Source organism: Cervus canadensis, chromosome 1, assembly GCF_019320065.1.
Source record: "Cervus canadensis isolate Bull #8, Minnesota chromosome 1, ASM1932006v1, whole genome shotgun sequence".
Lineage (NCBI taxonomy): Eukaryota > Metazoa > Chordata > Mammalia > Artiodactyla > Cervidae > Cervus > Cervus canadensis.
This window is the reverse complement of record NC_057386.1, coordinates 114,988,555-115,015,558: the sequence shown is the minus strand read 5'-3', so window position 1 is coordinate 115,015,558 and position 27,004 is coordinate 114,988,555. Positions and strand designations below refer to the sequence as shown.

The following is a 27,004-nucleotide window of genomic DNA, read 5'->3' as shown; positions in this document are numbered from 1 at the left end:
GGGCAGAGGGCTGCACTCAGAGGGGCAGAGCATGTGGTCCTCTCCTAAAAGCAAGAGGAAAGGAGTGGGGAGGACATGAGGAGTATGGGAAGAAGAGGGTGGAGCTGAAACCGATTGCTCGTCAGTTGTGCAGTCTTGGACAAGCATCTGTCTTTACCTTCACACGTGTCCGGGTTCTAGTTTATTCGTAATGGGGATGACAGTTACTCACCTGTCAGTATAAACTGTGTGAAACCACCATGTTAGCCTGAGCTTCTCCAGGACAGGAACCTTTTCTTTTTTTCAATTGTCTCCCTCCCCAGGGACAGCTGGGGACAGGATGGCCTCAGCATGATTTCCTCCAGTCAAATCCAGCCCGACTCTCTGCTGGCTGCTTCCTGGCTCGCTTAGCCCTCCCCTCCTCGCCCCTCCCCGCCTCCATCCCTTTAATTTTGTTTTGGTTCCCAGAGCAGCAGGGACTGGCTTCCCGTTGCCATGACGACTGCCATTAAAGGAGCCAGCCACGTGACGCGGGTTGATAACGGAAGCAAAGTGACTAACTGCGTTGTTTTCCTGCCTCTTGGCTGGGCCTGCTCGGCGGCCCCCTCACCAGAGGGGAGGAGGTGGGGGCTTGTGGGGGGCCGTCATCACAGCAGCTGAGCTGGGCTAGTTTGGGGAGCTGAGCCTCCCCGCCCCTGAGTGGGCGCTCGGGGCAGGCAGGTGGGACGTGCTGAGAAGGCTGGAGGAAGTCAAGAGGGGAGACAAGGGATGTTAGCCCTAGGGCCACGTGGCCGTGTCCCTCTAACCCTGGGGCTCTTGATGAAGCAGGCGGGACAACTTTGCCTCCCAGGTAGGATTGCCAGATAACACACAGGTCACACAGTTAAATTCAAATTTAACATGAACAATGAATAATCTTTTGGGATAAATATGTATCAGTAAATCTGGCAGCCTTACCCCCCCACCCACTGGGACATTTGGCAATGTCTGGAGACGTCTTCGGTTGTCAGAGCTGGGGATGCTCTGGCATCTAGTGGGGAGAGACCAGAAATGCTGCTCAACATCCCGCAAAGCACAGCACAGCCCCCGGCACGAGGAAGCCTCCCTCTCAGAACAGCCCAGCTGAGCTAAGTAGTGCCTGGATGCTTGCTCCTTCACCCCTCACGACAGACAGCCCTAACAGGGAGACTCACCACCTCCTCTGCTGGATACAAGAGGAACTGGAGGCACGGGGGTGGTCACACAGCCAGCCCGTGGAGAAGCCAGGATTCAGATCCCGCTTTGCCAGGATCTGGAGGGCGGCCTCATGGCCCCTCATTCCCAGGGGGCAGAGGTTGGGAGCCACAAGCTTCAGCAGAGTCCCCAGAAGCCAGCTGGGGGTTGCAGTGTGTGTAGGGAAAGGAGATAAGTCGGGAGAGGTCCACGAGTCCCAGCCTGTGCAGCGCAGTGAATGCCCCGCTGCAGCGTCTGCCCCCTCAGAGAGTGGGGAGCTCTGGAAGATTCGTGAGCAGGGCAGGGTCTTGCTTGGAGTTGTACTTCAGGAGGTTTCAACTGGCAGCAAGCGCCGAGACTGACCTTTCTTACCAGTTCCTAGAAGAAAACTTCCTCTCTCCTTTCCACAAACATTTCTTGAGCATCTGCTGGGTGCCAGGCACTGTTGCAGGAAGATTGAGAAATGAACAGAAGCAGCACCCCTGCTCACCTGGTCTTGAGAAGCTGTGCGACCCCACGGACTGCAGCCCGCCAGGCGCCTGTGTGCCTGGGATTCTCCAGGCAGGAATACTGGACTGGGTGGCCATGCCCTCCCCCGGGGGATCTTCCCGACCCAAGGGTCAAACCTGCGTCTCCTGCATTGGTGGGTGTGTTCTTTACCACTAGCGCCGCCTGGGAAACTCTGTTGCAAAGCTTAATAAATACATAATAAATAGGTATCAGAAGCGAAAGGAGCTGTGAGAAAGATAAAGCAGAAAAGGCGGTGGAGCGTGGTGGGAAGCAGCTCCAGAGGTGACCCTCAAGGGCGGCCTCTCTGACGGGGTGACGTTGAGCAGAGTCCTGCCGGGCAGACATCTGCGGCAAGGGTGTCCCTGACAGAGGGACCGGCATGCACAAAGGGGGCCATGCCTTTGAGAAGGGGCCAGCGAATCGCAGGGAGGCCAGCGAGGCTGGAGCGGAGTGAAAAAGAACGGAGGAGGAGGGGACGGAATAGGCAGCCGGCCGTGCAGGGCCTGTGGCCCTCGGAAGCTTCGGCTTTTACTCTGAGTGAGATGGAAGCTGGGGTGGGCGGGGAGGGGTTGATCACGAGAGGAGTGTGAATTCACCGACGCGTGGCTGCCAGATGGGCAGTAAGTACATGGAGGGACAAATGAGGATTCAAAGTGGTTAGGCAAGAGAGGAAACTCCTGTCTTCTTCTTTCCAAGCTTTCCATTCTTGGGCCGGAAATCACAGCCCCACGCTCCCCCGCTGGGCCAAGCGCAGGTTCCAAAAACGCTGGACCAATGGAAGGAATGTTAGCAGGAATGCTGGGTGGGGTATTTTGGGGGCGCTCTGATGCTTGCAGGGTTGACTCACATCAGTTATGTGTGTCGTGTTTTCAGGCTTAAGACGGCAGAAATGCTCATGAATAATGCAGCCATATCTGCACATGGCCCGGTTTGATGCTCGCTTTCCTGTATCTGGCAATGCGGCTTCCTGGAGCTTTTGATAGTGGTGGGTTTGGATACAACATGACGGGTGTCAGGAGGGATGCTGGCTTTCCTGCTTAAGTGTAGTCTGCCTGGGTCCCCCTGCAGTAAGCTCCTGGGGGGCTCAGGCGAGGGTGCTGGTTGGCACGTGGGGAAGGGCATTTCTGCCTCCCCCCACCACGTTGGGCCCACAGTTGTTGGCTGCAGACCCCAGGATGGGAGGTGAGGACACCCGAGTCCTTGTCCCCATGCTGACCCTAACAATCTGTGGCCTCCTAGCAGGTCCCTTCTCCCTGTCTTGTTCTCCTGCTTTCTAAGTGGATGCGGTCAGACAGCTCAGGGATTCTAAGAACCTCCAACCATCTGATTTGGCCGCCATCACTTTCCGAGAGCCAAGTCTCCCCCGTGTTTTCTCTACTCTGAATTTGCCAAGTCTGTATTTAAGACTTATTAAAAAAAAACCTCAGTAGCTGATAAGACTTTTAGGGAGCCTTCACTCAAGGGAAACAGGTCTCGACTAAAGCCATTCTAAAGGAATAAAGATTTAAAAAAGAAAAAAAGAAAACAGCATTTACTGGGCTTTTTATGTGAATGACCTCATTTAAGCATCTCAGTGACCCCTGAAGTGGATAAAACATTCTCCCTAACAGAGAAGGATGTTGGGGCACAAGAGATGACAAGTGCCTTGCCCACGGTCACGGAGATTGTCAGTGGTACAGAGTGGGGGTCTGGCTCCAGAACCCTGCTCTCTATCACTGCAGAGCCCAAACCAGTGACCCACATGTGGTTGTGAGCGACGCCGGGAGTGTGGAGTTGGGGATAAGGCCAAGCTTTGAAAGCAAACAGCCTTGAGTTCAGGTCACAGCCCTCCCCTTGAGGGGCTGCAGGATCCTCTCGGACTTGAGTTCCCGCGTGTATCAGTCTGCTGGGGCATCATCTGCCGCTCTGTTGTGCTATCACCAGGGGGTTGTTTGTGGAGGGACCAGGCACGGTGCTCGGCTCACCCACTTAAGAGTGAGATAGAACCCAGGTCAGCGTGAGAAGGACATTTTGCTGCCCTTTCTGGTCACACCAAACTTGCAGGTGCCCTCAGCGTGGGATCGTGCCCTCCTTGGGTCAGCCCGGGGCTGAAGGGGTGAGGGGCAGGGGCAGGGCGACAGGAGGGGTGCTGTGGCCTGGGGAGGGGCGTGTTTGGGGATCCAGAGGGATGGAGCCCCCGAGTCGGAGTCCGGGAAGCTGAGTCTTGACGTCTGGCATCACCACCCTGGGGTGGGCAGCTGGAGCGTCACTCTGTGTCCGACCACTCATCGGTCCCCAGTGGAGGTGTTCCCTCTGCCTCAGGAGGTCGGAAACCATCATGAGCCTCCTGGCCCTGCCTTTCGTTTAGTGGTGCAAGAAGATAGGAGATGAATAGTTTTTGCTTGGGGGTTTATTTGGTGCTTTTTCTTTGCAAAATCTTCAGGGAACTCAGTTTCTGGGTGTTTGTAAAGGACAGTGACAGGACCTTTTGCAGTGACCCCCACACAAAAATCAGATAACTGAAGCCCCAGGAGTTCAAGGGGCTTGGTGATACTTGCAGTGGTCAGTGAATTCTCCTCTAATTATTATTTAATGCATTATGTTGAAATAGAAAGTTAGAATTAGAGTGGCTATTATTTTTCTTTTAAAAAAAAGAGAAATAAAGACATCTTTACCACTACCATTTATTAAACACTAAGTGCTTAGCTCTGGCTCATTTAATCCACAAAGTGGTCTTCCTTTAGGGTAGGCACAGATTGCAGCTCCTCTTTACTGATGAAGAAACTGAAGCTCAGAGAGGTTAAGAAACCAGACTAAGGTCACACAGCTGCGAAGCAGCAGAGCAGCATATTTTAGCCAGCCCCACCCATTTCAAGTTGGACCATAACTTGCTAACAAAACTAGTTCAGTAAATAAGTAAATCTACAAATATAAAACAGAAAGGGGAAGAGAGGCTAAGAAGTGGATATATTGGTGCAAGGGCTTGGGAAGCTGTGGAGTGACCCGCTTTAGGTACGGCTGTATCCAGGGGTTCCAATGATCTCATCTCTCCATCTCTCTGCGCTGCTTTTTCTCTATGTAGGCTTTATGCTCTGTCTCTCTCTATGGGGAGGTCGAGTGTTGCCCAGCCGCTCTCAGGGCACAATCTGCCAGCTTGGCATCAACAGAAACCAAGCTTCCCCTTCCCCGTGGTTCTAGCAGAAGTCTCAGGATGAGACACTGGGCAGGGGTCTGCCTGGTCAGAGAGTTCTCCTCTGGGGTGAGCAAACCCTGAGACTGTACGAACAGTCTGTATGTGCCGTATGGAGAGGGTATCCTCCCTTCTCCTCAGGACCTGTAAAGGATCCACAGCCCAAACACTCCAGTACGGTAGGTGTTCTCCACTGTGGTTTTAAATAAAGCTTTCACCGAGTTTATAAAAGAAAACACCCTGCAAGGTGCAGGGATACAAAGATGAATACAGTACAGTTCTCTGCCCTCCACGTGCTCAGAGATGAAATGGTGTCTCCTAATTTCTAAAGCAGTGAGTCTTCCAATAATAATAACAACCCCTAATAATAATCATATTTTTCTTCGCTTCAGTCGTGTCCGACTCTGTGTGACCCCATAGACGGTAACCCAGCAGGCTCCCCCATCCCTGGGATTCTCCAGGCAAGAACACTGGAGTGGGTTGCCATTTCCTTCTCCAATGCGTGAAAGTGAAAAGTGAAAGTGAAGTCACTCAGTTGTGTACAACTCTTCGCAACCCCATGGACTGCAGCCTACCAGGCTCCTCCGTCCATGGGATTGTCCAGGCAAGAGTACTGGAGTGGGGTGCCATTGCCTTCTCCATGGTGAGCGTTTATTGGGCACCTACTGTGTTCCAGACTGGTACTGTCCAGTGTGAACTACTAGTCGCATGTGCCTATTTACATTTAAATCGAGTAAAATTAAATTTAAAATACTGTTCCTCAACCTCACTGGGTACCTTTCAGGTACTCAATAGCCAGCCCCACATGGCTAATGATACCGTATTGGACAACACAGGGATGGAGCATGTCCAGAAAGTTCTGTCATCTTCTAGACAATGTGCTAAGTGCTTTATATCCATTGATGTATTTAATCTTTAAAAAATCCCTAGTGAATAGGACCTACCCCAGAGGTAGGGGTGCTGTTGTTGAGTCACTAAGTCATGTCCAACTCTTTGTGACCCCATGGACTGCAGCATGCTAGGTTCCTCTGTCCTCCACCGTCTTCGGAGTTTGCACAGATTTGTGTCCACTGAGTCAGTGATGCTATCTAACCATCTCATCCCCCGCCGCCCCTTTCTCCTATTGCCTTCAGTCTTTCCCAGCATCAAGGTCTTTTCCAGTGAGTGGACTCTTCACATCAGGTGGCCAAAGTATTGGAGCTTCAGCTTGAGCATCAGTCCTTCCAATGATGTATTCAGGGTTGATTTCCTTTAGGATTCACTGGTTTGATCTTCTTGCTGTCCAAGGGACTGTCAAGAGTCTTCTCCGACACCACAGTCTGAAAGCATCAATTTTTCGGCACTCAATTCTTCGGCCCAGGGCTTACATCCGTGTGTGACCCCTGGAAAAGCCATAGCTTTGACTGTTTAGGTCCTATTTATCATCCCATTTTACAGATAAGTAAACCAAAGCACAGAGGAAGTGAAGTGACTTGCCCAAGGTCACAGAGGTGGTAAAAAAACCAGGATTCTAACCCAACCCTTAGACCCAGTATCTCACTGCTTTTCCTCCTAAGGTTTGCTGGAGGTAACTGGTCCATTTTCTGATCCACACTGTGTGTGAACCATCTGGGAATTCCATTTCTTACTTTCCTGTGGCCCCTACACCCCCAAATTTCAGGCAGCCTTCCAGAGAATCTCGGCAGCGTCTGGAGTCTGTGCACCTTCCTCATCCACGAAGCCCGTGGGTCTGCGGAAACAGGGAGGGTTGCCAGGGGAGCCGCCACACGCAGTGGGCCGGGCACTGGGAGAAAGCTGGCGGGCGTCCAGGCTGTGGGCTGAGAATATGGAACACGTGGGCCTGGGGACGGGGGGAAGCTGGGACAGCTGTCTTTGAGGCTCCTCCATCTCCATCATTGGCTGAGTATAGGAGTATTGGCTGAAAGGACCTTTTGCCCAAGATGCCCCCTGGCAAATGCTCTTAGGATCAGGCCCTGGGGGAGGCTTCTTGTCAAGGGGAGTTTAGGGCACCCATGCGGGGTGTCCTGTTGGTGGGAACCCCCTTCTTAGCCACAGAACACCTCTCCTTCCAGGCCTGGCTGGCTGGCCAGTCCTCCGACTCTTCGGAAACAATGCAGGTGCCTATTTATAGCACGTCAGTAAACCATTAACTGGGGCTGGCCTGGCAGCAGACTGGGAGAGGCGTTTGCTTCTCCTGCAAGCCCACAGCCACCTTTAGGGTCGTTAGGAGTGAGGAACCGGAGGGAGGGTTTTTCTAACTGCCTGAAGACTCTCATGCGACCGTCTCATCATTTATTTGTCTGCTTACTCCCATCACAGGTGTGCCAGCAGAAGGACGCCCCTGGGGCTTTGCCTTCCTTACCTGTGGATGTGGCGGGCAGGATGGGAGGATGTGGGCGGGGAGGGTGCGGCGGGTCAGTCCCGGAACTGCAGGTGAGAGAGAGTCCAGCAAAGGAAGCCTTGATCCGTTCCCCGTGGTTGCTGAGGTCCTAGCTGGGGTGGACCCCAGCTCTGCGAGACCCCGAAGGCCCCCCGCGGCCCATGCAGACTGAGGGCGCAGAGGAGTGCCTTAGCCTGTCTTCCCAAAAGCTGGAACCCCTGCCAACACCCTCCATGAGCGGCAGAGTGAGGGAAAGACATTAAAAAACAAAGAATAGACTTTATTTTTAAAAGCAGTTTTAGGTTCCCTGTAAAAATTAAGTGGAAAGTGCAGAGATTTCCCTTACACTCCCCACCCCCACTTCCCTTCTGAGCTTCCCTGGTGGAGGCTGGTAAAGAATCCGCCTGCCGTGTGGGAGACCTGGGTTTGATCCCTGGGTTGGGAAGATTCCCTGGAGAATGGATAGGCTGCCCAGTCCAGTATTCTGGCCTGGAAAATTCTATGGGCTGTCTAGTCCATGGGGTTACAAAGAGTCAGACACGACTAAGCGACTTTCACTTTCACTTTCCCCACCCCGACACATGGACAGCCTTCCCCTATTATGGACCCTCCACCACCAAAGTGGAACATTTATTAACAATGGATGAACCAACACGAACGCATCATTGTCACCCCAAGTTCATAGTTACATTAGGCTTCACTCTTGGTGATATACATTCTGTGGGTCTGGACCAATACGTAAGGACAGGTATCCACCATTAGAGGATCACACAGAATACTCGCGTGCATGCGTGCTAAGTCTCTTCAGTCGTGTCCAACTCTGCGACCCTTTGGACTGCAGCCCGCCAGGCTCTTCTCTGCCTATAGGATGCGCCAGGCAAGGCTTAGAGTGGGTCGCCGTGCCCTCCTCCAGGGGATCTTCCCGACCTGGGGATCGAACCTCGCATCTCTTATGTCTCTTGCACTGGCCTACAGGTTCTTTACCACCGAGCCCCCTGGGAAGAATACTCCCAGTACCCTACTGTCCGTGCCCTGACTGTTCATCTCTCTCTCCCCTGGCAACCACCGATCCTCTTACTGTCTGCATAGTTTTGCCTTTTCCAGAATGTCCTACAGGTGGAGTCATACCGTATGTTGCCTTTTCAGATTGGCTTCTTTCATTTACTAATAAGCATTTCAGCCCGGACGTTTCTTTTTGTGACTGTGATTCACCTTGGGGAGCCGATGAGTGGCAGAGAGAGGGTGCTAGGAGGTAAGCTGGGAGAGCTGAGTGATGAAAGATGACGGCTGGGGCAGAGGTAGAGCCGGCAGGCGCTGCTGGACCGTGGCTGTGACGGTGACATTGGGCTCGCCAGGCTGAGGGAGCAGGTGCATTGGCCACCTGGCTGCTGGGGTCCCCACCGTGACCTGGGACTGTGAAGCAGGAGACCTGGATACAGATCCCAGCCTCTTCACTGGCCAGATGATCTTTGTCCCTCCCAGGTCCACCGCTTCCTTGGGAAAATGAGAATAATAACAATAATACCTGTATCATTGTGAATCTCTGGGCTCACTTTCATAAAGTGCCTACTGAGCATGCAGGAAGCATCTGTATGTTGAATGAATGAATGAATCTACCATGTGCCAGGCTCAGTGCAGGGCAGACAGTCGTGGGTTTGAATCCCTGCCCTGCCATTTGAAAACCTTGTGCTCTTGGGAAGTCTTTTAGTCTCACCGAGACTCAGTTTCCTCATCTGTAACATGGGGAGAGTAACTGTACCCATTTTTCCAAATTACCACGAGGACTGGATGCGATAAACCTCTAAACACAGTGCCAGGCACACAGTGAGGCCCTTATAAGTAAATGCGGGTGGTTCTCACATGAAACAGATGCATAAAGCACCTACTATGTGGCTGCTGTTGTGTTCAGTGCTCCATGTTGAGTTCTCTAAGTGTTTATGTTTACTTTGGATATTAACCCTTTATCAGTCATAACATTTGCATGTATTTTCTCCCTTTCTGTTTAGATTGTCTTTTTGTTTTGTCGATGGTTTCCCTTGCTGTGCAAAAAGCTTTTAAGTTTAATTAGGCCCCATTTGTTTATTTCTGCTTTTGTTTCTTTTGCCTTCAGAGGCAGAGCCAAGAGATACTGCTATGGAATGTATTATCTTAGCCCGTGAGGCAATACTAACACAAACAGTAATGCAACACTAACATGAATAGTACTCATTGTACAGATGGGAATGCTGAGGCTCAGAGAAGAGACACGGTCTGCCCGGGATCATGCGTGTGTGAGCTGGGGTCTGAGTTCTGGAAGTTCGATTGCAGAGTCCAGTGCTCACGGCTGTGCCGTGGGTGTTATTCTGTGTGTGTGCTCAGTCGTGTCCAACTCTTTGCAACCCCTGTAGTCCACCAGGCTCCTCTGTCCATGGAGTTTCCCAGGCAAGAATACTGGAGTGGGTTGCCCTTGCCTCCTCTGGGGGATCTTCCCAACCCAGGAATCAAATCCACATCTCTTGTGTCTCCTGCATTGACAGGCGGGTTCCTTGCCTGGGAACAGGTGGGGGTGGGCAGGGCATCACATCAGCTTGAGGGCCTCTCAGGAGGGAGTGAGAAGCTCACAGTACTTGGTTCCAAGTGTGAGCCTCGGGCTGGTTTTCCAGAGCTGGAGATGGAGGTAGGAGGTAGGGTGTCAGTTGGAGAGGACTGCAGAAGCAAAGGTCAGCTGGTGGGAGTCACGTGGGTCACCCGGAAGGAGTGCACGTGTGACTGGGAAGGGACAGGATTCGGCTGGAAAGGAAGGTGGGGGCCACATGGAAGCAGTCACGATTTGCAGGGCGGTCCCATCCGGGTCCAGCCCCCATGTCTGTGTCTGTGCTTTGGAGCTTCCCAAAATATTCCCGTCCCCTCCCCCTCCCCCCACCCATCAGGCCTGTTCCAGCCCCTCCCACCTCTCGCCTCCTGCTTGCCTCGCCCATAACAAATTGAAAAATACAGAGCCGCCAGCCGTTTCCACATAGTGCTTTTCTCTGCCACTCCGTACTCTGTTCCTCCCTTTGAGCTCCAGGGCGCCTCTGTGGGGGCAGTAGCAGGAGGAAGCTTTTCCCCTCTGCTTTCCAGTTGGTGACTCTGAAGCCCAGAGAGTTCATTTCTACATGTACTTCAGAACTTGAAGATCACCTCCTCCAGGAAGCCCTCCCTGACCTCCCCACTTCCCCAGTTTCCTTGCTATTTGTTCTCATAGAACCAAGTTTTTTCGCTGCAGAGAATTGGTCTCACTTCACACCGGTTGGTGTGATTTAGTTAATGTCTTTCCACTCAGCTGGACTGTGACCTCCGTGAGGACAGAAACTGAATCTGCTCACTGCCTGATGCCAGATGCGTAGGAGGTGCTCTATGAATGTTGAGTAAATGAATGTGTTTTGGTTCATGTGATCCGGGCTGGGAAGGCAGGTGTCAGTGGAATATGGAAGAGGTGCACTTATCCCCGCTTGGGATATGGAGAGTCCAGGAAGGCTGCCAGGAGGAGGAGACGCCCGAGCTGAAACCGAACTTGCAGTTAGCAAGCTGGAGTGTGCATGGAGGGGCATCTGGCAGAAGGTGCCGCGTGGGCAAAGGCGTGGAGGTGAGCCCATCGCGTTGCCTTTGAGGACCCACATCCAGAAGTCAGTTATTCCAGGCAGGATTGGAAATACTGGCCTCTTACGTACGGTGTCTGCATCTTGCTGTCAGCATCCGGAGTGCCTGCAGAGGGGCCCAGCCCATCAACCACTCACCCCCTGGCCCCAGTCATCGTTGAGGGGGCCTCTGTGTCACCCCCCTCTTCTTCCCAATTTCCCCACATGCTGAGAGTTATTTTTAAAACCACCTCGAAGGCCCTCCAGGCATCCTAATTTAGCAGTCCTCGCCACTGTGCGTTTCTTGCAGAGTTGTAAGAGTCAGCTGCCTGGGGGCCTTCATCGCAGAAGCTGATGCTGCCTCAGCATTAGCCACCCGCCTGCACGGCCAGGCACCGGCCCCCTGAGACCCCAGCTGGGGTTGGCACGCTCCTCGCTGGCCTCCGAGGAGCAGGTGGCGGCTCCGAGGGTGTTTATTTAGGCCTCCTGTCGGCCGCAGGCCTTGCGCTGGGTGCTATAAACCGGGTGTCCATGTTTATGGACGGCTCTTGAGCTGAGAGGGCTTTCTATGTTTTTACAAAGAGCTGTAAAAACGAAGGAGACTCGTTTAGACCATAGGTGGCTGAAAAGAGGTTTGCCAGATTTAGCAAATGAAAATTCAGAACACCCAATTCAATTCAATCTGGATTTCAGGGAAAGATTAATGTTTTAGTAAAAACACCCACCATGCACTCTTTAGGACATACTTATACTAAATATATATTTATCTGAAATTTACATTTCACTGGGCATCCTGTGTTTTACATGGCAGCCTTGTCCCAAAGCCTGAAACATTTGCTGTCTGACTCGTTATAGAAGAAGTTTGTCAACCCCAGCCTTATACAAGAGCAAACACGATCCATCATAAGGGCTTTGGACACTGCCTGGAACCCAGTTTCATACGCACTGGATGCTGGTATAAGTGTTATTAATATAATCAGAGCGATCACCAAATATATACTGAACTGCTTGTCCAGTCACTGTCCTAGGGGCTCAGGGTTTACTTGGGAGAGGCGGACCCTGAGTACGTAAATCCAAAGATGTGTAGTGATAGTCAGGCCGCGATGAGTTCTAAGGTGCCATGGACAACGCTCTGTTTTAGGGCAGTTCTGAGCGCTGTGCCTGTTTTGTCTTTGGAATCTCCCCATAGCCCTGTGAGGTGCTGCAAAACCTCATCCCCATTTCACAGATGGGGAAACTGAGGCCTGGGATTCCCCCAGCTAGCAGCAGAGCTGGAGTTTGACCACAGCCTGGTGGCTCCAAGCCCGTGTTCTTACGTCACTAAAGGGCCTCCCTTTATTCAGTGGCAGCTGTGTGCTGGATCCCACATAAGGCCCCCTGCCTGTATTTTCCACAGCCCTTAATGACAGTCCTGCATACTGGGCTTAGAGGGGGTGAAGCCACCACAGTGTGGGGGGGCAGGGAGGAGGAGCAAGGCGATTTGGAACCTGGCAGGGCCCCAGGCGGGCAACGTGAGAGTACCTGGGTGTGAGCAGGTGGCAGGTGTGAGGAGGATGTGACAGGATGGCCGGGGGGGGGTGGCCCAGGAGCCCCCCTTCCAGCTGTGCAGACTGGCCCGGATTTCCCTGCCTCCCTTCAGAGATGAATCCTCCCTTTATGCTGTTTAAATATTTGCAGGTGGAGGGAGGTTGGGGTGAAGGAGGGCGGGGCGTGTTTCTGAATGGTTTCAGGGTGAGGCCGGAGGTGCAGGGGCGGGGCCGGCCACAGCCAGAGGAAGTCGAGGTTGCTCGCCCGAACAGAGCTGAAGGGCCTCTTAGTACCTGCCCATTCGCTGAGTAACTAACCCTCGTGAAAATCCACCCCAGGCCAGGCAGTGGACCTGACCAGCCCTGTCATCTCAGGAGTCACTGCTGTTTGTAGAATCCCTACTGTGTTCTAGGCACTGTCTCCACGATCTCATTCACGCCTCACGTCCCTGTGAGGTGGGGGGTGCTAAGACCCCCACACACACCGTCTTCCAGTTGGGGAAGCTTGTCCAGCGTCAGGCGGGCAGTGAGCGGCCAAGGACTTGACCCCAGGTCAGTGACTCCACCTCACAGGCTCTTAGCCTCTCTCACCTGCCTCCTGACATCCTATCCTTAGAGCTGCGAGGCTGGTTCCACAAGGAGCGAGCTCCCCATCTTTGGAGGAATGCAAGCCAATGTTGGAGGACTCCTGAGAATGGAACTGGAGAGGGATCGCAGCTTCCTGACCCCTGTGACCTTTGAGGTCCCCCCTGCCTCTGAAGGGTCCCCACAGTGGTTAGCAGGGTCACATCTGGGTGCGCCTCTTTCCAGCCCCAAGTTGGGAGACACCAAGGAGTCCCGCCTCACAGACTTCTCAGCGCCTGACCCACAACTGGGCAAGGCTGGAGGCAGGGCCCCAGGTCAGGCTGTCAGGCAGACCTGGGTTCAAGTTCCGGCTGTGTGACCTTCAGGCAAGTTGTATAAACTCTCCATGCCTCACTTTATCCACCTTTAAAATAGGGGATAATAACGCTGTTGATTAAATCAGACTTTCTATACAGCTCACCTGGCCCTTAGTAGGTACTGTTAGTAAACATTCTCTTTAATAACAAAAGCAGAATGATGAAACAAAAGGAGAATAACAAAAGCATTTGCTTCACAGTGGCCTCTGGCTTCTGCAGAGAGAGACAAAGTATTATTAGAACAAAGGCCCTGGGTCTGTCCAGGCACTGCCCTAGGGGCTCAAGGTTTCCTTGGGAGAGATGAACACTGAACAGGTTCACGTAGTGATGATCCACAGATCCACAGACATGTAGTGTCCATCAGGCCCTGGGTCTGAATGCTGTCGCCTCTTCATGGCCTGGGTCAGATTAGCTAATTCTGTGTGTGTGCGTGTATCAGTTTCCCCATCTATAACATGGGAATAACTTGAGAAATGGCCTCCTTAAGGTTGTGTTTACAAACAGTCCCCAGAACATAGCGAGTGGCCCCCAAAAAAGTGAGAGTACGCTTTAGCGCCATAAAGCTCCTACTGTGTGCTGGCCCGGCCTGCCCTTTCACCAGCGACGTCCTGTTTAATCCTCAGCGCAGCCCCTCGGGTTGATGGGTTCCACTTCACAGTTGAGGAAGCAGAGGTGGCAGCAGGGGGGTGACCTGACCGCGCCCACACAGGACACCCACCGCTGAGCCGGGGTGGGAACGCGGGTCTGTGCGGCTCCAGAGCGGCGCCAACCACGGCCACGGCCTCCATGCTGCCGAGGCGGGGCGTGGCTCCTGGGCCCAGGCTTGGGAAGTCACACTGGGTGCCAGGATGCCACCCTGCCACCCCCATGGTCTCCACACCACCCTGCGGCCCTTCCGAGCTGTCTGCCTCCAGAGTGGACCACACTCAAGACCATGTCTGGCGGCCTGAGAGGGGGAAGGTGGTTGAGAATTTGAGAGGACCTCTGTGGCTGCCAGGCCCTCTTCCCCCGCCCACAGTGCTGGTCAGTCCTCGGGGATGGTGCCCCCCAACTCGCAGGAGTGGGCAGCAGCTTCTTTCTTCCCGACGCGAGACCATGCCCTCTTCTGCAGGATTCTCAGTGACCTTCCAGGGCAGGCTCCCACGGCATTGCCTTTTAATTTCCTCCCTGGCCTCCGGCTGTTGGCTCGTTATTTACTTCTGGGGAGATGCGCTAGCCCACAGCTGGGAGCCAGCAGAAGTGGGGAGGGGCCTTTACTCACCGGAGCCCCTCCTTCAGGCTGAGAACACCTCGATGCTGTGTTCTCCCCTCCAGCCCCCTGCCCTGGATCCATGCCCGGGGCTCCTCCCTGCAGCCAGCTTCCTGACTGTGTGACCTCAAGATCTGAGTTTGGGATCCGCAGCTGTAAGCAAACAGTCTTCTCTGGCAGATTTTGAACTTGAGACAGGGCATGTGTGCAGTCAGAGTGCCGATAGGAAGCAGATGGCTCCCCCAAACAGAGGACATTAAGATGAATTTAATAAAAGCCTGTTGACTACGGCTAGGGAAGGATGCTGAGAGACCGCAGGAAGCGTGCAGCACTCTGATGTTAACATTGGGGAGCCAGGAAGCACCACCGCCCCCAGCCTGACCAGGGTGTGAGAAAGTCATTCCCAGGAGGAGCTTGCTGTGTGGGGAGGGTCCCTGGACACAGCCATGACTGCTGTGTCTCTTCCTTGAGGATTTGGGGGCAGTTCCCTGTTTTATATCCTCCCCCACCCTTCCCCTCTCTCCTGCCCTCCGTCTCCATCTCCTTAGCTCCTCTGTGCAGTCGGAGCGTGCAGAAGATCACTGGGGGGTCTTGATAACCACCCTGGGGTTTCTGACTCAGTAGGTCCAGGGTGAGGCTGAGCGTTTGTATCTATAACCAGTTCCCAACTGGTGCTGGTACCTCTAGGCTCCTCCTGGAGCAGCTCTGCCAGTCCCCATTGCACGTACCTGGTGCCTCTCTTAGCGTGTGGCTCTTAGGACTAAGGGCCCCTCCAGCCCAGGACTGTCCGACTACATCCCCACGGCTTTCCCCACCTTGAGCTCAGTACCCAAGGGCTGATTCTCCTGCTGTCTGCCCAGATGAGTTCCCCTGCATCTGTATCATTTGCAACTTGTCCCTGGAGATTGCTGTCCAGACGCGTTGATGGGAGGTCAGCACTGAGATGCAGGTCAGGATGCAGGAAGTTTACGGGGGCCTGCTCTTGGGGTCAACTCCAGGGGAGGTGAGGCAGAGCAGCGGGAGTGGGTGGAAGGAGAAGTTGGGCCCTGAGCTGGCCTCCACGGAAGCCCCCGGCAGCCCCCACCAGCCCCGTGGGGAACTGGGAGGGCCCTTGTGAGCTGTCCCCTGTGAGGGCAAGGATGCCGGATCTTCACAGCCACATGCATCATTCCCTGGACGGCACCTGCCCCGCCGACCTCAGGAAGGAGCAAGACTTTGGAAGGGCTCTCTGTGCAGCTGAGGTGACCCTGTCCCGAGGGGCCAGCAGCTCTCCCAGCCTCCGGTCCTCATGGGATCCGAGTGGTGCCTTGTGGCAGCTGCCACCTCATCAGAACCATCTCACGGCCCACCCCCCTCCCCGCCCTCCTCTCTCTGTCCCTGAGGCCCATGGCCCCTGCACCCCACACTCTTCCTTCCTCTCCAGCCCCAAACCAGAAAGCCCTCTAGCTAGCACTCAAGAGCACAGAGTGCCCCCCCCGCAGGTTTTTGCCCCCAAAGCAAAACACCTGCCCACAGTTTTGCCACCAGCAGACCTCTAAATCTTCATTTTGCTCGGCCAGCCCTCCTGCAGCTCCGAGAAGTAAAAGCACCGCCCCCCCCACCGCCCAAGACCCCACCCCGCTTGCACTTCATCAGTGCTCCCTGCCACGTGCCATGGGTCAGGATGCCCCAGGCCTTCCAGAGAGAGAGGAAGATGGCAGAGGCTCGGCTCAGGCTGCCACAGCAGGGGACCACACACTCGGCAGCTTGAACAGTAGGAGGCAGGAATGCATTTTCTCACAGCTCTAGCGGCTGGAAGTCGGAGATCAAGGTGTCAGCAGGAAGGGTTCCTTCTGAGAGCCTCGCGGGAAGGGTCTGAGAGGTCTCCCCACTCAGCTGTCAGTGACTGTCTGCTCCCTGAATCTTCGCATGCTCTTCCTCTGTGACCGTCCGTGTTCAAATTTCCTCTTCGTGTAAGGACCCCAGATGATACCAGACTAGGGCTCGCTCTAAATGTCCTGATTTCCACTTAATCACTCTGTAAAGATCTCATCTCCAAACACCCTCACGTTTGGAGGAACCGAAGGATCGGATTTCAAGAATTTGGTGGGGGGCCCGGGAGGGCCACAGCTGAGCCTGTAACTTTAGGGAAGGTGATGGTTTAGAGGACTGGAAAGGAGGTGACAAGCGAAGGGAAGGGAAAGAGTTTAAGGCGTCCCGAGCCGGTCTTTGAGGTCAGAGAGAGGGGGAAACCAGGGCCCCGAGGGGCGGTACCAGGCTTAGGGCACCTCCTAGTTGATGGCTGAACCAGAAGTCAGAGCTGAGGGATTTTTCACGTGTCCTCAGGAAGCTCACAGCCTCCTTTTGCGGACGGAGCCGATGGGCCTGGTCGTCTCTGCACTCACCGTGGGGGCGGAGGCGGCGGGCCGCAGGGTCCCGCGTCAGAGCCACTCCAGAGGGTGACCGGCAGATGGCCACCTCCAAGGAACAGGAGGACTTCGGCAGGAGGGCTGTGACCTGCTTAAGGAGGAGCCAGCCCTCTCTCTGGAAGGAGCTGGGGCCTGCCATGGCATGGGGCGGTCAGGCTTTGACGCTCCCCGCCTCCCCGCCCTTCCCCCTCAAGAGCTGTCCTGCTGCTAAAAGAAACACACCAGGCCTGCAGAGCCAAACGTTCTTGTGCTCAGTCAGTGAGCTGCAAAAACACGCCCTCCTGTGTGTTTCTCCTCTGCTCTCGCCTGTCCCCCACACAGTACTCAGACACCAGACATGTGGGTTTTCCACACAACAATTCTCTGACAACTATCTGAGTGTCCTATAGTTAACTCAGTTCTGACACCGTCTACCCAGGGGTGGCATCAGATGCTACAGGTTAAGGGCTCAGTCCCATAATACTGACCCCCATCCCCCAATTTAAGGCACCGATCACAAATTTCAGGCTGTTCCGTTTACTTCTGGCAGACCAGCGGTAGATCAGGGTTCCCAGCTCCTAACCCCATCATAGTGCAAGTTTGGGTTTCAGCGGATGAATTTTGGAGGACCCTGAACCGCCCTTTGCAGAGGAGTGTGCTCCCTCCTCCGTCTCCGTTGCCTCCTCTATAAGAGGCGAGGGTGTTACCGTGCAGTTCTTGTGCTGATCCAGAGAGGCGAGGCAGGCAGGAGAGAACTTTGGAAGCAGTGATGCACGCAGGAATTCTTGCTGTCTCAGTCCACCTGCTTGCAGCCCTCCTTCACACCCCCTGCAGGCTGCCCTTGGTGGCCGTGTTTCCCCTGGGAGGTTAATTTTTTTTTTCTTTTTAATTTGGTTTTACCTGCTTGACGGCATGTTGTAGAAGGAGCGCAACCACTGGTGTGAGATAAACCTGGGTCCAAGCCTTGAGTCTGCTCCTCACCAGCTGTGTGACCCTGGGCGGGTTTCTCTGCCTCTCTCTGCCTTTGCTTGCTCCAGGGATCAGCAGCTGCTGCCCTGTTTACCCGTGATTATAGTGACTGGAGAATTCCATGGACAGAGTCCACGGGGTCGCAGAGTCGGACACGACTGAGCATGTTTCACATAGTGACAAGAAAGCTTTTTTCCCTCTCGACTAAAATATTCTACCAAAGCAGAAAGTCAGTCATGATCCTTCAAGGCGTTCATTCCTCAAATCCTACTTTATTGAGCACCAGCTGTGTGCTGGAACCACCGTTGTAAAGCAGGGGGACATGGAGAGCTTGCCCTCCTGGGATCCACAGCGTGGCAGCGGGGACAGGCGCAAGCAAAATCACCGTAAATCTGATGGGTGTTACAAAAGCAGCCACTGTCGGACCTCAAGCAAGCCGGTTTAACTGAAACAGCTAACGTTTCAGCCAGGATCAGAATTAGCAGTGAAGGAGGCCAGAGGCGAGGTTCTAGGCAGAGCAGTGACCTGCATGCAGCTCACGGTTATTGCACGCACGCTGTATGCAGGCTCTGTGCTCAGCGCATGGTGTGCATTGCCTTGTGTAGTCCTCCCAGTGCCCCTTATTACTGTTCCTACAAACCCTTTGTGTGTGCATGCTAAGTCGGTTCAGCCATGTCTGATGATGTGCAGCCCTGTGGACTCTAGCCCGCCAGGCTGCTCTGTCCTTGGGGATTCTCTAGGCAAGAATACTGGAGCAGGCCGCCATGCCCTCCTCCAGGGGGTCTTCCCAACCCAGGGGTCAAACCCACGTCTCTTACATCTCCTGCATTGGTAGACAGGCTCTTTACCACTCATGCCACCTGGGAAAGCCCCACAAGCCCTTTACCCAGTGAGAAAACTGATGTTCAGAGAGGCGACTTGATTTGCCTGAGGAAATACAGCTAGTAGCTGGAGGGGCCAGGATATGGCCGCTGGAGCCAAGGTGAGAAACACTGTTACAGGTTGGAATTCCAGCTCTGCTCCTTCCCAGCCGTGTGGCCTTGGGTGGCCTAGCTCATCTTCCTGACCTTGGTTTCCCGTTTGTGAACGGGGTCAGTTCCACGGGCTAAGCTAGCTAGGGTTCAGGCTTTGAAATGCCGCTGGCAGAGCCCAGCTTGGGGCTTGCTGGGCCGGGAGGTCGGGAGCTGTCCACAGGCGGGTGCTGACTGGGCTGGGGCGGGGGCGTGCCCGCGCGGGTGGGCACTGCCAAGTGTTTTTCCAGAGAACACGGCCAAGGATGCTTTGAGTTCTGTCTTCTTCTCCAGGAGGCAAGCAGAAGGAAGGGAAAGGAAGGGCATTGGGAGCCTGACCCTGCACTCAGACCCGTGCGTGGATGGGCTGGCCGGGCTGAGCCTGGGCGGCCCTCGGGGCAGCCAGAAAGGGGGCCTGTCGATGGGGGTGGGTTCCAGACTCCCACATCAAGCCCTGCTGATGTTAGATCTGGGACCAGGCTTTGACATCATCTCTTCCCACCTCCTCAAGGTGGGAAAACTGATGACCCAGGGGGGAGAAACGTTTTGCTTAAAGTACTCCAATGACTCTGGGGCCCAGAATCCAGCAAAGCAGAAGGGCATTCAGGCCACCAGAGGGTCACCAGCATGAGCAGAGGCATGGCTGCCCTTTGAGTGCCATGTCCCCTGTGCCTGGCACCTCACAGGTAGTCGGTGAACATTTATCGACTCAGTGGATGTAGTGTGGAAAACACAGCCTGGGGAGGCAGACCCATCTTGAAATCTGTCTCCACTCTGGGCCACTCTGTCTGCATTTCTGGGTGAATTTCTACATGTTGCTGACCTCAGTTTCCCAAAATAAGACCACAAATCCAGCTGGTAGGCACCTGAACAGGGATTTGAACCATGATCTACCGGATCTCAGGGCTGACATTTCGTATTGCACCCCCCCCCAATTTTTTTTTAATATATACTCATTTCATTCATTCATCATCCACTCAGAAAATATTTGTGGAGACCTACTATGCACCAGGCCCTGTTCTAGGCTCTGTGGATACAACAGTAAACAAGGCAGATGGGGCCCTGCCCTGGAGGAACTTATATTCTAGAAGTTGGAGACAGACAGTAAGCAGAGAAATAGGACAGGAAGTACCCTGAAGGAGCTATAACAGGGGATGGAAGAAGTTGTAGGCGGGGTGCCTTAGATTGAGTAGACGGGGAAGGAGATGACACTTCATGTGACATCTCAAAAGAAGCCCAGTATGCAGAGAGCCTGAAAAAGAATTCACTTCAGTGTGAAGTGTGGGGGTAGCAGGATCCACAGGCCTCAGCCCTACAGAAAACACAGGGAATGCGAGGAGGGAACGCAGTTACCAAAACATCTCAGCAACCGGAGAATGCTGGTGGGGGGGCGGGGCCAGTGCAGCCGTCTGGGGTGCCTGCTCCCCAGGTAGAGTAGGGTCTCACCCTCCGGCGCCTCTGCCTTCCAGGTGAAGCAGATCATGGAGGAGGCCGTCACACGCAAGTTTGTCCACGAGGACAGCAGCCACATCATCTCCTTCTGCGGTGAGTCGGTGGCCCGGGGCGGCCTTGAAAAGCGGCTTTCTCTCTGTGGGTTGCCTCGGGGCTGTGGCAGCTTTCTTTGAGCAAAGGTTCCCAAAGGTCATGCTTTTGCGGCTTTGTAACTGTGAGGTTTTTTTTTCAAATTCCAAAGGGACTCCATTAGGGAATTTGGAAGCAGGGAAAAGATTAGAGAAGACGTTAAGAATGACATCTGTGCTCCGGGAGGACTTCCCTGGAGGCTCAGATGGTAAAGCTTCCGCCTACAATGCGGGAGACCCGGGTTCAATCCCTGGGTCCAGAAGATCTCCTGGAGAAGGAAATGGCAACCCACTCCAGCATTCTTGCCTGGAAAATCCCATGAATGGTGGAACCTGGTAGGCTACAGTCCATGGAGTCGCAAAGAGTCGGACACAACTGAGCAACTTCACTTTCACTTTCTGTGCCCTGGGAAGAGGTAATCACGGTCGACCCGGAGAGATGCCTTCCCTCCCGTGGGCTCCGTTCACACCGACCCCACCCCAGGCAACCGGGGGGCTTGCCTCTGAGGGATGGGCTCCGCGTCCTTTCCTCGCCCAGGTAGAGAGACAGGATGGATGGGGACTTTAAGGAATCAAGAAGCCATGGACACTTTCTGAGGGATCACTGCCAGCTGGCTCAGCAAAGGAGGCAGGCCCGGGGCTCGGAGCGTGACTCAGCCCTCTCCCTCTCCTTGAACCTGTGAGGCTGGCTGCCAGGTTCCTACTGTCCCTTCACAGTGGCTGGAGGCACGGGCCCTGCGTGTCCCTGAAGTCAGGATTCAGCACATACGATTCAGCACGTACGCAGTGTGTACGTATACATGGGAGTGTCTCTTTCTCCCTGAAGACCTTCTAACCTCATGATTGTGGAGTGTCTCTCCACGAAGGACAAGTGATCATGCCCCTCTCATGGTCTTGGCTCCAGGAGGGACCCATCAGCTTCCGTCCAGCTGGTGGGGGACACCGCCCGTGGGCCCGCAACCAGCTGAGCGCACGCCACGACCTGTGAAACCACTCATGTCAGTTCTGCTCTTTGGCCGCCCAGCTCTGCTCAAATCCCATCTCTGCCACTTCTTTGCTGGCTGACCTTGGGCAAGATCTTATTTTTTTAGCCGATATATCTTTACGTAAATAAATATACATGAAAGTGAAAGTGAAAGTCGCTCAGTCATGTCTCACTCTTTGCGACCCCATGGACTATGCAGTCCATGGCATTCTCCAGGCCGAATACTGGAGTGGGTGGCCTTTACCTTCTCCAGGGGATCTTCCCAACCCAGGGATCGAACCCAGGTCTCCTGCATTGCAGACGGATTCTTTACTGGCTGAGCCACAAGGAAAGTCCCCTATGTGTGTGTATATATGTATATGTGAAAGTGAAAGTGAAGTCGCTCAGTCGTGTCCGACTCTTTGCGACCCTACCAAGCTCCTCCGTCCGTGGGATTCTCCACGCAAGAATGCTGGAGTGGGTTGCCATTTCCTTCTCCAGGGGATCTTCTCAACCCAGGGATTGAACCCAGGTCTCTCGCATTGGGGGCAAACGCTTTAACCTCTGAGCCACCAGGGAAGACCACCAATGCAGGAGTGTATATATATACACATACATACATTAAAAATATATATATATTTTTCCTTTTTTTCCCCTTTGGCCACACTGCGTTGCTCATAGGATCTTAGTTCCCTGAGCAGGGATTGAATCTGGGCCCGTGACAGTGAAAGCGCTGGTTCCTGGCCCACCAGGGAATTCCCCGAAAAATATTTTATGTATGTAAAAATACACATATACACATGCCCATATACTCACATATGTATATGGAAATATATATCTCTCTATGTAAATATAGATCTCTGGATCTCTGGCTTTCTTTTTTCTCCTGGACATTTTTATTTGCAAAAAACTTAATATGCATGTCTGTTTCAGGGCTTGCTAGCATACCTACCAATTAAAGACTTAGAAGATCAAGACTTAGAAGATTTTAGCAAGTGATAAGAATCATAATAATTCTCTAACTCCGATCAAAGTTCAGGGGTGAGAGAAACATGCCGGCATTAAATGAGGCCTGAAGGATGTCCCTGAGGTCTGTTTTGTCCGTTGTTCCTTATGAGCCATTGTCAGAAAAACATGGAACAATGTTTACCAACCTGTACTAGATCATGAATTTAATCAATGTAAGCAAATGAAAAGTCCTAGATATGTAAGCAAAATTGAAGCTATTTTAAAGATCATCTCCCAGAATATTTTAATTCGAGGAGCAGATTAGGCAGTATGTGAACAGTCCTTCAAAGCCAAGTCATTGCTGACAACAGCAAGAACAGGGCAAGCAGTCACCCCGAAACTTCTCAGCATCTCTCCTTACGCATGGCATGGCTTTGCCAGGCTCTTAACCCTGCGTGTGCTGGGGTCCTCCTCTGTGAAACAACAGTAACTAGAACACTGGCCTCTTGAGTTTCACTGCAGGGATTAGGGAAGGTGAACCTTAACACTGGTCTGACGCCCAGCAGGTGCCCAGTAAGAGTAAGGAGTAGCTCTTAATAAGCTCACATTTTCCCATAGATATGGATTATGCTCCTAGTGCATACCAGAGTGAGTTCCCAGGCTGCTGTGTAAGACAGAAAGTCAGAAGATAGAGGCTGCTGAGGGACTTCCCTGGTGGGCCAGTGGCTCAGATGCCACGCTGCCAACAGAGGGGACCCAGGATCCATCCCCGGTCAGGGAACTAGATCCCTCATGCCACAGCTAAGCATTACACACGTCGCAGCTAAGGATCCCGGCACAACCAAATAAATACATATTAATTTTTAAATTAAGAAAAGTTAAGGCTGCTGAAAGTGTCAGATATGTAAGATAGAGGCCATCAGAATAGCGTGCATAGGGCCTGTTTCTTGGGAGGGAATACTGAGGGCCAGAGAAGGAAAGTTATTTGCCTGAGGTCACGCAGCAAGTTAGTAGAACCCAGGCTTCGCCCTGGGTCTCTTGTTTGAGGAGGGCTGGACAGAGCCTCCAGGGGAGACACAGAAGTGGGAAGATTATGACTGAAACCTCTCTTCAAAGGCGCTTTGTGGAGGCGCAGATGTGAGCACACCTTGGCTCAGACGTGGGTGTGAATCCCAGCTCCTTCACTTATTTGCCGGGTGGCCCTGGCAATTCAGCTCACTGCTGCGAGCTTCCGTTTCTACATCTGGAAAATGGGGATGGTTTTCCTTTCTGCCTGGCCATGGCGGAGATTGAATGAGATCCATAATGTTAACTGTTACTGAAATCACAATGGTAATGACAACCGTGTGATTCTTTTAACTGAAATACAGCTAGGCAGTCACGCAGTCCAGGCTCCCCTCCTTCATTGAAAGGAGGAATAGCTAGCCTTCATGAAGCACACACACGTGCCAGGCTCTGAGCACAGTGCTTTCCATCCATTTTTTCCCACCTTATCCTGACAGCAACCTTATGAGGTTACTGTTTACACTATCCCATTTTACAGATGAGGAAGCTGAGACATGCGGGGGGGGAGTGATTCCCCTCACCCCATCACACAGCTGGTAAGGGGCCAGGAGAGGATGTGCACAGAGATGATCTGACCTGGGGCAGCAAGCGTGGGTTCACCACTAAGCCCTCTTGCTCCCTTTTGAGGGGCTGGACGGTGGAGAGGCATACAGGCTTTTCACTATGATGCTATCATAGTGATGCTATCATGAAATTTGTGACTTTGGGGGCCCCGGACCTTCAAGGCACCTGTGTGTGACTGAGAAAGCCCAGAGCCAGGGTGGACGTGGGGAGGGGGATCATGGGCGGGGCCTGCTGACCGCAGTGTCCCTGCAGCGGCCGTGGAGGCCTGCGTTCTGCACGGGCTGCGGAGGCGGGCGGCTGGCTTCCTGCGCAGCAACAAGATCGCAGCTCTCTTCATGAAAGTGGGCAAGAGCTTCCCGCCGGCCGAGGAGCTGAGCCGCAAGGTGCAGGACCTAGAGCAGCTGATCGAGAGCGCGTGAGTGCCGAGCACGGGGTGCGGGCCGGGGCACCCCCAGAGGACAGCCGGTGCTCCTGCCTGGGCTCTGCAGGAGCCTGTACCTCCCGCACCCTCTCCACTCTCCATTCTGCTCCTCAGACCTGCCAGGCTCTCTCATACCCCAGGGCCTTCGCGCATGCTGTACCCTCCCCCCAGTTCACACCCCTCATCTTCCGTGGTGGATTCCTTGTCATCCCCACGGACGGTAACGCCCTCTAACTAGTAGTAAATTCTAACCCTCACCCCATTTCTCTTTTATGTCACTCTGCTTATTATCTTCCCAGTTGTTACCACCACCTATAATTTTTCATTCATTCATTTACTGTTAACCTGATTGTTATCAGTCTCCCCCACTGGCCTCTGAACTCCAGGAGGATAGGCATCTGGATATGTGCTGCTCCCCATTAGGTCACCAGTGTCTGGGACAGCGCCCAGCACCCGGGAAATGCCCAGGAAACGATTGTTGAATGAGTAAGTGCCTACGGAGCCAGGCCTGTGCCAAATGCAGGCAGATCGAAGTTTAACATAACCACATGGTCTCCGTCTGCATGGATCCGATGCTCACAGTGAAGCAGCCATTTATGGGGGCATTGTCTTGGTGGCTCGTGGCCTGAGAATGTGTAAATGAGTGCCTCCCACCAGAACCACCCCCAGAGTCCCAACTGCACAGCCAAGCCCCCAACCTGAGGCCTGGTCAGGGGTGGCAAATAGGTTTCCTCCCCAGTTGGTGCTGGTGGCAGTGAGGTTTTCCTGCCGGAGCTCATTGCTTTTACTAGAGCCCAAAGACCAACAGAGAACTGTCTTGTGGAAAGTTCTGGAGTTGTGAGTGGGCTTCGTGGGAAAGAGTGCGTGGATTGATTAACACATGTGGCCACATGTGTTGCGGGCAAGAGAAGGGAGAGAGAGGCAGGCATGCCATGTGTCTGCCCTCGCTGCCATGAGTGGCCGCTCCACTTCACTGCGGGAGAAATGGCCTTTCCTTGCCCTTCAGACCCTGCCAGCCCAGGGCTGCTGGCCAGAACTGCACGATGGGCAGCGCTCTGGACTTGGCATTGCTAGTTCCCATTCGGAACCTGACTCTTCAGCCACTTGGTCTTTAGGGGTCTTCCAGTCCATCTGCTAAATTCCCAGGTGTCTGCTGATGGCTTCTTAAAGGGGTGGATTTCCATGGACCTTCCATAACATTGGGAGCAACTTTCTAACGGAGAAATGAGAGATGTCCATTCCAGGGGCCCATTCACTCATTTTTGCCATCATTCTTTTATGGACATATTTACTGATCCCCACATACATGCCAAGCATTGTGCTAAGCCCTGGAGATACAGGCATGTAACAGGGCCAAAGCTTGCCATGTGGTAGACTCTCCGAGTTTTATTTAAAAAGCAGTTGAATTGCATAATCCATGCCTTTGAGGTCCCATTGTGGAGGAGAAGACAGAGGAGTGAGCAAGAAGTTAATCTGCAGAGATCCATGGAACACAGCGGAGGGGCCCCTCCCCAGCTTCAGCTGGTGCTCAAGTGCTTCCGTAGGAGGGGGTGCCCTCCCTGAGACCTCGAGAGTGAGTAGGGTTCAGTCAGATAATAGAATGGGGAGGGAAGCCAGAAAGAAGCAGGAGCTCACAGAAAGTCCTCAGATGAAAGCTTGGCAGCTTTGGGGACCTGCAGAGATCCCTGTCTGGCTGGATCGTGGGGTCAGAGGCAGGGAGTGGTGAGGAGGTGGCTGGGGAGGTGGACGGGTCAAGGTCATGGAGTGCCCTGCTTGTCGTGTTATAAGACACGTGCACCCCAATGTTCATCACAGCACTGTTTATAATAGCCAGGACATGGAAGCAACCTAGATGCCCATCAGCAGATGAATGGATAAGGAAGCTGTGGTACATATACACCATGGAATATTACTCAGCCGTTAAAAAGAATTCATTTGAATCAGTTCTAATGAGATGGATGAAACTGGAGCCCATTATACAGAGTGAAGTAAGCCAGAAAGATAAAGAACATTACAGCATACTAACACATATATATGGAAATTAGAAAGATGGTAACGATAACCCTATATGCAAAACAGAAAGAGAGACACAGAAGTACAGAACAGACTTTTGAACTCTGTGGGAGAAGGTGAGGGTGGGATGTTTCAAAAGAACAGCATGTATATTATCTATAGTGAAACAGACCACCAGCCCAGGTTGGATGCATAAGACAAGTGCTCGGGCCTGGTGCACTGGAAGACCCAGAGGAATCGGGTGGAGAGGGAGGTGGGAGGGGGGATCGGGATGGGGAATATGTGTAAATCTATGGCTGATTCATATCAATGTATGACAAAACCCACTGAAATGTTGTGAAGTAATTAGCCTCCAACTAATAAAAAGTAAATAAATTAATTTATTAAATAAAATTAAAAAAAAAAAAAAAAGCTTGCCTCTCCAGAGCAATGGGGGAGCCTCCAAAATGAAAGAAGAATCCAAGACTCTTCTTGGCCAGCACTCCTTTCCAGCTGAGAGAGAGAAAGTAAGAGAGAAATTT

At 53.2% G+C, this 27,004-nt stretch overlaps 1 protein-coding gene across 2 annotated transcripts in view; it reads left to right on the top strand.

Moving 5' to 3' along the window:
• The window catches only part of SGSM1 (small G protein signaling modulator 1), a 73,225-nt gene that overhangs the window by 4,020 nt on the left and 42,201 nt on the right, over window positions 1-27,004 (top strand). For both annotated transcript variants that reach the window (XM_043438148.1, XM_043438137.1), the window contains exons 3-4: window positions 20,398-20,473; window positions 24,302-24,464. In XM_043438148.1, coding sequence (XP_043294083.1) covers window positions 20,398-20,473; window positions 24,302-24,464 — 239 coding nt within the window. The remainder of the gene's footprint in view (window positions 1-20,397; window positions 20,474-24,301; window positions 24,465-27,004) is intronic.